The 12331-nt window shown below is 40.4% G+C and overlaps 1 protein-coding gene across 1 annotated transcript in view; it reads left to right on the forward strand.

Annotated features, from left to right (window-relative positions):
- Positions 1–9451, forward strand: part of GPD2 (glycerol-3-phosphate dehydrogenase 2) — a 50655-nt gene extending 41204 nt beyond the window's left edge. Inside the window, exons 11-16 of the mRNA XM_050899546.1 lie at positions 331–462; positions 927–1085; positions 3650–3762; positions 3858–3936; positions 4056–4154; positions 7862–9451. Coding sequence (XP_050755503.1) covers positions 331–462; positions 927–1085; positions 3650–3762; positions 3858–3936; positions 4056–4154; positions 7862–7987 — 708 coding nt within the window. The 3' untranslated portion in view covers positions 7988–9451. The remainder of the gene's footprint in view (positions 1–330; positions 463–926; positions 1086–3649; positions 3763–3857; positions 3937–4055; positions 4155–7861) is intronic.
- The last annotated feature ends 2880 nt before the right edge of the window (positions 9452–12331 follow it).

Genomic DNA, 12331 nt, shown 5'->3' on the forward strand with positions numbered 1-12331 from the left:
TTCCTCCTAATCCTGACTGTTTCCTGCTTTAAAATGTTATGACGTGCTAGGGTCTGTCTTCCTTTGAGCCCAACAAAATCTATACTTCAGATGTGATCACAGAGTAGCAGAAGAGTTGGAGCATCATTAGTCACAGTTACAGTGATACGTACATAGTGGTGTCAATGCTGGTCTAACCCATTCACAACACAAGTAGTTTCCTCCCACGCAGTCAAAAGCTAATACCCTCTTCAACCTATTTGTTATTGGTGATAAGAGAATTGACGAGAAAAAAGTGTGTATATTTGATGTGCTTTCAAAAGCATATTGAATTTGTTTTCAACTCCATAGGTGGCTCAGCATCTAGCTTCGACATACGGTGACAAGGCTTTTGAGGTGGCCAAAATAGCCCAAGTTACAGGAAAGAGATGGCCTATTGTTGGAAAACGTCTTGTATCTGAATTTCCTTATATTGAAGCCGAGGTACGTGGAAAAACTACAGTATGTTCTTTGATTCTCTTCTTGGGATAAGCAGGTTCTAGAGCAGGTCTGTCTCGCTCTGTAAAACATCTCCATAAGCCCTTTCTTTTGGTGAGGTCCAGATTTTTTTTCTGTTCTTGTTTTTCCCCTTCCCCAGAGCATGCTTTATTTTTATGTTTATATGTTTATATATACACATATTAATATATTTATATATAATTAATATATTTCTATAATGTCTATTTTTTATTTCATATATACACATTTGATCCCAGATGCATTTTATAAAATGTTCCAAAGAAAAGGGAGCTTTTCAAACCCTTCTCTTTGTTGGGTGGGAACCAGTTACAGAAAGTTCATTTTGTATAGCCAGCCCCGCAGTGTGGTTTGTGATGCTAAACATAATTTCCGACAATGCCTGTCTACTTTCTCATCTGCATTTTTTTCCCCTTGTCTTATTGTTCTAGGTTGTCTATGGTGTTAAAGAGTATGCCCGCACGGCAGTGGATATGATTTCCCGACGTACTCGCTTGGCCTTTCTGAATGTGCAGGCTGCAGAGGAAGCCCTGCCAAGAATCGTAGATATAATGGGGAAAGAACTTAACTGGAATGAGCAGAAAAAAAAGGTACAAAGGGCCTTTTTCATCTGAAACTGTTTTGTTTTTCTTAAGTAGTTTCCATGTTAACGATCTAAATTAGTTGAATAGAAAACTTCAAGTGATGCTTTCTTCCTGAGAGAATGATTCACTTGGTGTATTTCATTATACAGACTTTATCAATATAGCTGTGACATGAGTTGGTATTGGCCGGGGGTGGAGGGGAAAGTGAAGATCTGCATCCTGTTGTTCCCCAACTTTAAAAATTAAAGCAGGCTTGGCATTACTATCCCATTCCCGTTCAAATATTTTGTTTACTGACACTTTTCAACAGATCTGCCTCAGAAAAGGAGGATCTTGTCATCTGTGTCACTCCTTTTTGTCTGCTGTGTCTTTTGAAAAGTGATGATACTGAGTTTGCACCATTCTCTGGCCTAAATTAATCTTTAAGGTCATTGTTAGCTTCCTTTGCCCCCAGTGGGTCTGTGCTCTGACATACAGTGTGGGACTCATCTCACTTTACTTGCAGTGTTGATAACAGGCCGTCTCTATCTAAGCTAGTCTCTGTATGCCTGCTCTGTAGTAAACAAACTTCGGTCAGATGACTTACTCTAATGAAGGCATCTGCTGTGCGTGCATTGAATTGCACCCTACAGCCCTGTTTAGATCTCCACAAACTGTCAGGAGTACCTTGGATAACTAGCTTAGATGTAGACATCCCACTTACTGACATGAATCCTGTGCCCCTTCTGAACTATCACATCATGTAAGTTACCAATTACCACTTCTTCCTCTTGTCATAAAAAGATAAATGCCCGGAATACTGGAGGCTGCGCTGGTAATGCTGTCCAGAGTATGGTGGAGGAGAGGCAGCGCAAGGAGTGCTGTACCCAAATGGGACACGTGGTTTGGGACTTCTTTCACTCTGAAGCAAACAGAACCTGTGAATGCTCACCTAGCTCTTCCACTCCAAAGGGGATGGGAAGTTTCCCTTGGACTGTTCATGAAACCTTTTAGCCAGTTAGAAGTTTGATTAACATTCTGAAGGAGCTCATTTGAATCCTGCTAGCCAGAGGGCCTGCTGTGATCCTAAAGCCTCCCCACAGGAATGCATAAAGGGATACCATCATGTCACAGCTGGGAGCTGTGTTGCTTGTGTGCATGTATGTTGAGCAACCTCATAGTCAGAGGTGTTTGACTGAAGTTGGAGGTGTCTCACCCTTACCCAATGAGATTTGCTCATATAATAATTTACCGTGTTAAACAAAGCTATATCAATTCTTCCATAACAATAGGTCAGAAAATGGGAAGCTTGCAAAGCAAAGAATTTGAAACCAGCGTGACGTTAGGGTTGCCTGGACAGCCTTAACTCCAGCCCATAGTTGGGGAGTTAGGCGCCCATTCTCACCGTAACCTGCAGGAAGGAAAATTACCAAGTACTGCCTGAACCTGTAAGACTTACAAAGCCACCTGCAGCTTGTGTGAGCTCGCTAATGCCAGCAAGGCAGTCTCTGCATTCCCTGAATGTCTGCTGGGGTTTCTTTTGGAAAAGTCTCCTTTTCTTTCAAATGAGGCTAAAAATCCCCTGAGTTACCGAGCGTCTCTTCTGTAACCAGTCTTGGGCCATTTTGAAGTGCTGCATTCTTACAGCAATCGTGCATGTGCTATATTTCAACTTGACGGACGAGGCAATTCAATGCCTATCCAGAAGAGCATTCTTTAATTTAGATCTTATAGTAAGACCATTAAATAAGGATTTGTTGGTTTGGGACTTTAAGGCTAATTTGTGTGCTTATATTGAAGTATGCAAGAGTAGTCTGGTCTAGTTTAGTTGGTCTCCTAATACGCCTTCACGAACGAGTCTTTGCTAGATGAAGTGGCTTACGTGTACGTGCCTAGGAATCTTTTACTGCTACTGCGGCCGTTACTTAGCATGCTTACTCTTGTTTGTTAACTGCAGTGCAGACTATTTAATATTGGTGCCCATGTGGCAGATGCTTGTATCACTCTTAGAACCGTGTTTGGTGTACCCGTCGCTGTAGAAAGAACTCTGTTCTGCAGTACTCTATGTATGTCAAGTCTTTATCACTTATTAAAAAACTGGCTATGGAAGACCTTGCACTGAAATTTCAGGTAATAAATTAATTTTACTACCATCAAGAAAACTAGTTCAAAACATAAAGAACCTGCCTGGTGTTGAGCCTCCTGATTTTTTTTGCTGATTTTAGACAGTTAGATGAAACATTGCACTAAGTTATCAGCTGGGAGTTAAATGGCATTTTGTAGGCCTGACCTGCAAGTGGCATTCTTCATGAAATAGGTAGACACACCATGTGTGAGTGAAGGCGTGGTATGGTCCTAAAAGCGTTTACACAGTAATTAGAAGTCTTTACGAGACTTGGTATCTCTTTTCAAGACTAAAAAGTGCCTAAGCTTAACTTAATTTTTAAATACTTTTCAGCTACCATCTGCTTAATGTTTGGACCTTAGATAAATTCTAGTTAAGTGGAAGAAGCTAATAAATACTACATTAAAAATAATTGTGTAAGGACTTGCTATTCCTCAGATATACAGTTTTTCTTTTTTTGTTGTAGGAAGAACTTGAAGCTGCTAAAAAATTTCTTTATTATGAAATGGGCTACAAAGTAAAATCAGATCAATTAACAGACAGGTCTGAAATCAGTCTAGTGCCTTCAGATATTGAAAGGTAAGTAAAGGAAAAGAGTTCCCTGTGCTACTAGGAATTAATACCTGTCATTCTTCTGAGTGCAGTTTTTCCCACTGATAATCCTTATCTTGCAGGTATAAGAAGCGATTCCACATGTTTGACAAGGACAAGAAAGGGTTTATTACTATACTGGATGTGCAGCGCGTCTTGGAGGTAATGTTTCCTTGTGTTCTTTTAGTTTCCTTTTTAAGCCTCTTATCTAAATTTCAGAGTGTGGCATAAATAGTGCTGAACAATCCAGTTGACACACTTCTGTGCTTCTTTTTGTCTAGAGCATCAGTGTGCAAATTGCTGAAAATACACTTCATGATATTCTAAATGAAGTGGATCTGAACAAAAATGGACAGGTTGAGCTCAATGAGTTTTTGCAGGTAGGTGTTTCTTTGTTACAAGAGAAGCTGTAACTTTAATGAAGAAAGGCATAGGTATTTAATTTTTTTCCCTCTTCGCTGAAGGGCTGGGTTGGAGACTAGGTGAGTGTTACTTGGGTAAACGCTGTAGCGTTGATGCTCTTTGCCAGATCACAAGGTAAGTGACACACAGAGCCATCCTCAAGCAACACTGAAATTCAAGGATTATTTTTCATGTGCAGAAACAGTGAGACCCAAAGAACAGTTCCAATTTACAAAGTGTACCACAGTACAGACCTGAATTTGGCTTTTTTAATACAGAAATGCTGTTTAAATATACTCAAAATTATGCAGTTGTCCATTGGAAGGTATATGGCACAGTTCTGCACACTGGCATTTATCTGGGTCTGTTAAGTGGTTAGTAGTTTCTAAACTATTTTGAATATTTTAAAGAATAAGCTTGTGGTTAAAGCACATCCAGTCCATATAATCCCATTTTAACTCCTGGACTGGCTAGCATTATCTCAGTTTGCATGAAAGACGTTACATTGACAACCCATACATCTGCTTTTTGCAGGGCTTTAAAATAAAATTAAGGGTGCTACTGAAACGTTTGTTTGCCCAGCTCCTCTTGCATATGCAGTTTGCCAGCCAGCTTTGTTTTTGTAGAGTCTTTCTTGGTGTGGTATTTCAAGTGACTGCCGTGTCTTTCCTGCATGGTGGCAATGATGAATGCCGAACATGAGATAAATTAATGCTGGGGATTTTGGTCAATGTCAGCCCTTTCTTCACTGTGTCAAGTTAAACAAACAAGATCAAGGCAAAGGAAATGGTAATTGTCTCTCTCGAGATGAGCTGTAGATAAGAGCAGCATTGTTGAATCTAAATGCAGAAAATTTTCACAGGTTGTGTCCAGCATTAGAAAAAAGGCCTATTTATTTGCCTAAAATGCAGCCGTTTAGCTGGGTAACTGAAATGCACTTGGGGGAAGGGGGAAAAAAAACCCCAAACGAACCATGGGGGGGGAAGAAGAAACAATGGCTTTGGGAGTTTATGCTTATGTATTCAAACACAAGAGAAAATCACAGCTGTCTTTCTGGCTATTGCAAAGGGTCTCCCTCTTACATCCCTTTGCATGTGAAAACTTTTAATTGGTGGGGGGGAACCCACCATTTACTGTCAGGGCCGTGTTAAATTGTAATTGGGTTAGTTTGGATACATTGTGGTTAAGAAGTTGAAACAACTAGTAATTATGTCTTCTGTGGATTTTTTGGTGGCTTTCTGGGGTTTTTGCTTTACTGTGCTGAATAGTCTCATTAGGGGTTGCTTCCCCTAAGTCATAATATCTGTAAAATACAAAAGGCAAGTCACTGTTTTGGTATAGTTTCACAGTTACTTTTGCAACTCTGTGGCTACTGGCTTCTCCTATACATTTCACAACGCAATCTAAATATTTAACACCAGTGATTGGCACTGCAGTAATGGTCACTTGTGCCTGTGCACCTCCTTCCTGTAGAGGCAGAGAGCAGCACGCAGGGAGCTGCTGCGTAGCCAAGTGCTAAGTAGGAAGTGTGGCAATAAAATTAACAGGAGGTTGCCATGGAAGGAACAAAATACATTAAATGTTTGTTTAATTTTTTTAATGGATCTGTTAAGTCAGTTCCCAATACTTTTGTGTTTGCTTTCTGAAAACTTTCAAGTAATTGCATTTTACCGCAGGATGCTTGTGGAAAGCCATGTGCAAATATTTGTGGACGTTTATATTAGAATATAGGAACACGTTGTACCAGGGTGGCTGCGTAGGTCTCCAGGTGGGGAGCAGAGCAACGCCAAGTGCTTTCATTTGGCCAACTGCAGATTGCCAATGTAACTCAAATAATGGCCTTGTGAGAACAGGTCCCGGCAGACACCGATGCTTACAGGTGTTTCACAAAGAGAAAGAGGACTGCATTGATCAGCGTTTAATACAAACAGGCCGTTCCACCATGGCAGGGAGGCAGAGCTCTGACAGTGTTTAGGTGCACACGGAGCTGTCTTACGGCAGTGACTGTTTTTCTGAAGACTTGCATACAGAAGCCTAGTGCTGCTGTCATTTATGCTCAAGAAAGGAGGACCACCTTGGGAACTAGTTTTGGTAGGTAAAGGCAAAAAAACCCCCATGTTAAATCAGGCAGAAACTTTTTTCCCAACAGCAGATTTCCTTTGGGGTCCTGACAGACCCACGGACCAGAAACTCTTGTTTTCGTGGCGGTGCCAGAGGATCAGCCATCTTTTTTGTGGTCGCTTCCCCAAAGAGCGTGCAGTATAGTCAGACCAGAGGGACACAAGACTGGTAGTCGAGCGTATCGTCAAGCAGGGTGAATGGGTGTGAGGGCAATGCCTCTCCTCGTAGGGCTTCCCTGTCTGTGCGTAAGGATCGCTCTGGAAGTGGGGAGGGAGGCAAGGGAGAACACCAAGCCCAAGCGATGGTGGACTTCCCTTGCTGGCTGTAGCTACTGCTCTTACTGCTGCTGGTCCTCTCCTTCCCAACTCCGTCATCTGCCTTGCCTCAGGGCTGCACAGGGTAATCAAAATGCCTTCAAACGCGGGGAGGCTTTTCCAGCCTCGGCTGGGTCTGTAAAGCGTGGGGTTCCCTTCTGTGCCTTCCCCTCCCAGGTACTCATTCCAGCTTTGACAGGGTTGATACCACATTTGCATAGGTCCAGCTGCAGATATAATGAATAGATTTTCCTGTGGAAGGGAAGAAATCTGAAGGATTCTTAGCACTCAGTGGGAGTAAGAAATTGCATTTTCGAAGTGCCGATTGCTTTCCATAGTAGTCTTTGACAAGCTGACTGCATGTAATTTCAAGTCTAATGCTCGCTTTATCCATGGGATAAAAAAGAATTAACTAAAATCTTAGCGCTAGTGTGTGTTCGTTAAGATAGAGCTGAGTCCAGTTTCGAGGACTTAAAGGCAAATTAGTTTTAAAAGTCTATAAAGGAATTTGGATTTGAAAGAATTGTGGAAGTCAAGTACACTATCTCTACAAAGAAGGGCATATGAATGAAAAAGGGTATGGTCCGGGGTCAGTGGTAGATCAGGAATGGTGTTCTTCTATTAGTTACATCTTTCAGATATTTAAAAAAAAAAAAAAAGAAAAAAAAGCACCCGTGAAATAGATGGGTTCTCCTACATTCTTAAATGTCACTGAAAAAACCCTGGTGTTGATGGTTGCCTGCACTGTTACTTCCAAATGGGTTGTATTTGGTACTTCTCCTCTTCCTGCCACCCATGCCTTGCCGAAACCTTCGTTGATATTTCTGGAAAATGTAAATGAGCTCTGAGGTGAGTCTTTGAAACCATACAGCAGTTTTGCTTTACATATGGAAAAATCAGTTCTGTATATTCATTATTTTGCCCAAGAGCCAGTAGCACGTGTTAACTCGGCCATTCAGACTGGAACTGTGTCCGTGACGCGGGGGCAGGACAGCCAGCCGTGTCCGTACACCTCTCGTGCCGAGGAGTTAATAGCACCAAGCTGCATGACTCCGGTGGTGTCCTGTGCCCCGTAAGCCGTATGGGTGGAGGGCTTGTGTGGTGTCTGCTCAGGGACTGGCGTCGGTTGCCGTTACCCTGCTGTCCCTCTGGCTGCTTACTGAGGTCTTTCCGTGAGGGGCTGTACCGTCCACCTTTGTTCTTCGTCTTGCAAATGAGTTAACAGGATGCTCTCCCTCTTGTGTCTTCAGCTCATGAGTGCTATTCAGAAGGGCCATGTGTCTGGAAGCCGGCTGGCTGTGCTCATGAAGACTGCCGAGGAGAATCTGCATCAGAGGGTGGTGATTCCGGTGGACCGGAGCGGTGGTGGACTGTGAGTGCAAACACACGTCTGCTCGCAGCCACAGCTAATGGAGATGCGTAGCTGTGTCTCTCTGCTGAAAAACATTCCAGTGCTTCTGATTGTCCTTGCTTGTTCAAGATGACCACTATCTGTCCATCGGTGTAGCTCTTACAAAAACACATTGGTGCATTTTTTTTCATTATTAATGGTTTTCTGTACAGCTCTTAATACTCCGGTATGTGGCCTTTTGGATTGGGTATTCTTTAGACACAGGGGTTTATTAACAAGAGTTCAGGAATACAGTCTAGAAAGATTTGGGTGCACACACAAGCACATGTGCACATACTGCCTTGTTCATTAACTTTTATATCACCTTTACCTTTAAAGAAAACGATGCTCAGAAAGCGAATCCTGCTTTAAATGCATTGCATTGAGTTTTGCAAATACACGTTTAGTATTTAAAAGCTGCTGATCTGTCCTCTTCAACAAAGAGCAAGAGAGGGAAAGCTGATGTTCTGGATTGGAGATAGTATCACGGAAGGAACAAAACTGACGCTTCCTGAGGTAGCGATTACGGTGAAGAACTGTCATGAGCCTTCCATAGGTGGTTGATTTGGCTCTTTCGGGTGCTCCGTTATTTCAGTGGTACCAATACTTGGCCAGACAAAAATATCAGCAGTATGAAGCTGGAAAACTACAAGACATCTTGATTAATCACCCAAGCTAATAATTTAGTTAAAAGCTAGGGGACAGCTTTCCTTTCTCCCATATTAATAAAAATAAGCTTCCTTTAATAAATAGCATTGTCTGGCAGGTGGTGGTTTATGCTGTAAAGTGCTTCATACTGTTTCCAGTTTTGGACAAACCCTGATGATATGTAGAATATGGCAGTTTTTGATAGCGTAACAGTCTTAATTGTGTATTTAAAAATGCTCAAACACGAAGTGAAACAATGAAATTTGTTTTGCATTCCACTAACTTTTCTATAAAAGTGAAAGGGCTATTTTTCAGCAGATTAATGAAAAAAAAAAAGATTAGGACCACTCACTTGAGCTGTGTTCAACAATGTTGTATCTGGCTATTTGCCTTTCTATTGTTAGATTGACTAGGTTCAAGATCAGATGGAAGATTTCTGCCTAATGTAGAACAAGGAAGGGAGAAACATAAGAATGGTTTATTGATGAATTTGTCATTCTGTTGTATTCTTTGAGTATAAATACCAATTTACAACTCAAAACAAGCTTCAGTTCCAAGGTGTCAGAATTTATAGTTGTATAAAATCTGATATATTTTAACTGACGTCCACTTTCACTAATGGAAAATAACAGTACAGGAATGAACAGCAAAGATTACTTTGATATTTTGAAAGGGAAAATGATTGCATACACAAAATGGAGATGCTGAGGAGTGTTAGTATGTAGCATAGTAAGTACAGATGTTGTGTGTGGCTGGAGAGGCAGAGTCCTTCAAAAAAAACACTAAAAATTCAGGTGTTTAAAAATAGTAGATACAAAAAAAAAAAAAAAAAGGGCGAGCCTCATTTAAAATTCAGTAAATGGTTATATTTCTGTCAGTCCAAACAGTTGGTAAAATCTGGAGGGAAGGAGACGATCTCGGGTAAAATGCCTTTCAGGTGGTTTTTGCATGTTATATTTTTTTTGGATGCTGCCTTGTACCAAAATGCAGATATTGTTAAGGGCTTATGGCTTTTTTTTCTTCGAGTCCTGTGCTAGTGAGGCACAGCCTATGTGAATGAGGAGTTAGCACATTTGACAATGCAAGAATTTTTTTATCAACAAAGGGGTTTGTTTCTGTGGTCCTGTAAACTTTTCTTTTTGAAATGTGTTCCAGTATATTCAGGTGAAGTATGTAATGATTGTCACAGCTTCGTATTTCCAAAACCTGTTTCAAGTAAGAACACAATAACAGATTTTACATATACTGCAGAATTGGAGGGAAATGAATGTACAATACACGGGTTATTTTGTTTCAGTGAGCAAGGTAAGGAGGGAAGGAAGTTTAGGATTCTACTGTTAACAACAATTTAAGAAAAAAAAAAAGTAAAAGTAATGAGACCTTTTCCAGGCCACATAAAGAAAAATATTTACAATATTTAACATCTTTTGTATGGTTTAAAGAAAAATTTTTCTCCACTCCTCTATAAATGGCACTGTTAAGAATTAATAATACAAGTTTACCTGTAAAGCCAGGATTTTCTGCTTTGTACCCAAAGCATACTCCTTGTTCTCTTGTTTTAGTAATATTGCATACAGAATGTGACTTTGGGATTTTCTTGGCTATATGTGTGTCCTCGGATATGAATTTGCTTTGCATCTTAGGCACTTTACTGTCCTGCTTCTCTGCTCTTTTGTATGGCACAGCAAGATCTTGTATGACTACCTTGTGTAACAAGAGAAGATTGCATGTGTTACTTAAAACAGCTAAATCTATACATGGAAAAAATCTAGAAGTATTTATTTATCACCTCACATCTGTTTTCAGGAATGTTGGCTTTGTTGGGTGGGTTTTTTTTTTCATGTGAATGTACTGTAGAAAGAGTTGTAAAATGTCACTGTCTTGCATTGTTCTGATCCTAGGTGGAAAAACGGTAATGTGATTTTTTTTTTTTCTTTTTTTTCTTCTTTTTTTTTTTGAGATGGGAGTTGGATTTCTGGATGGGGGGGTTATTTTGTGTTTTAAATAAACTGCACGCCTGGGGGGGAGGGGATGTGTATATATGCAGTGTGTTTATATATGTGTGTGTAAATACGTGTGTATATATGTGCACACATATATACACACTGCATGTTTTACACGTGGCACGTATTTTGTTAGGTTACTGTTCTAGACTGAACTGTTAAATACTGTGTTTGAGGCTGGGTTGTCATTTTTATAACTGTCTTGGTGTTTTACTGCCATTATTTATTACTTTTGATATACAGAATGAGCCGCATGCATTTATAGAGCAATAAGAGGATGTATTTAATGTGCCTTGTTTTTAACTGAGTAAGAACTGAAAGCATGAATCAATAAAACTGATTAAAAATGGTCCCTTCACTGGCAGTTTGTTATGGCAGTTACAAAAATAACTTTGATTAGCCTTGAAAAAGTTTATTTTTAACGGAAAAATGTTCAGATAGATGCTTCTTAGTAAACATAACATAATTTTGTCCATGCTTTCCCATTTTAGCTCAGAATTTAGCACTTCATAGTTCAAAAGTGAAAATTAGGAGTTAATACAGCACTTAGCATTCTCGGGACGTAGGATCTGTGTGCGTTCGCCGATGACACGCAGGGTAAGGTATTCTGCACTGCCATCTCATACTAAAATTACAGCCAGCCAATTGGCCTGGAATTTGGGGGGGGGGGAAATGCCAGTCGCAAGTGTTCCTTTGCACACTGATGAATTTTACCATAACTAAAATCAATAGAAATGAATGGAAGAGATTTCATAATCCATTTTGATCATTTTACATGTCAAGTTAGTGCAGGGTTGCCATGTGTTGATAAATGTTCTGACAGAAAAAATGCTATATATTTTCATTGTCAGTAAATCAGTAAAGCTGTTATCAGTTTTAACGCAATTTTTATAATCTCCATATTATTTTATAGGTTTTAATTTACACTTGTAATAGGGATATTCCACAACTGCGATGTAGCTGTGCTGAGTACAGGGCTTGTGTACGTGCAGCCGGAATAGCTCCCCTCCGCATGTCCCCCACAGAAATAAACAGGACCGATACCTCCAGAGTATAATTACAAAGATTATGAATTTTATCTAATCTGTGGTGTGTAAGTAATATGTCAGAAAACGTTTGCTACAATCATCTTTGTCCCAAATATTTTGCAGCACTAAAATTGCCTTGGGTCATGATCCTGAATTTGCTACTCTACACAGAACTGAAATGAATAGGAGTTTTTCTAGAACAGTATTTTGGGGCTGGGTTCCCTTCCTTTGCACGATTTCTCCACTGAATGTTCAAAAATTCAGATTTATTGCAACTTATGTTCACTTGCGCTCTGCAGCCTGTTTTAGAAATATGATACGGAATATCATAGCAACATTAATATTTAAGCGTTGATGCCTGAGCTGGGTGTTTCCCGTGTCAGATATGAACTGATTGCATCTTTTGAGGAGAGAAAACCATCTTCAGTGGGGATGAATCTTTGCTGCTAAGTAAGTGGTGTTTCTCCTCACTGAAAAAGGGGGGGGTTCAGATTTGTAGGTGTGTTCAGCCTCAAGGTTTTAGTTCCCCTATTTAAGCAGCCCCCCCGATTTTTGCATGCCTGTACCCTGACACAGGAGCGCTGGCTGCACAAAGCATGTGCATGGCTGCTGTGGCTGGAGATTACAGGCTGCGTTTCAGAATCAATACTT

Source organism: Gymnogyps californianus, chromosome 7, assembly GCF_018139145.2.
Source record: "Gymnogyps californianus isolate 813 chromosome 7, ASM1813914v2, whole genome shotgun sequence".
NCBI classification, from domain to species: Eukaryota; Metazoa; Chordata; class Aves; order Accipitriformes; family Cathartidae; genus Gymnogyps; species Gymnogyps californianus.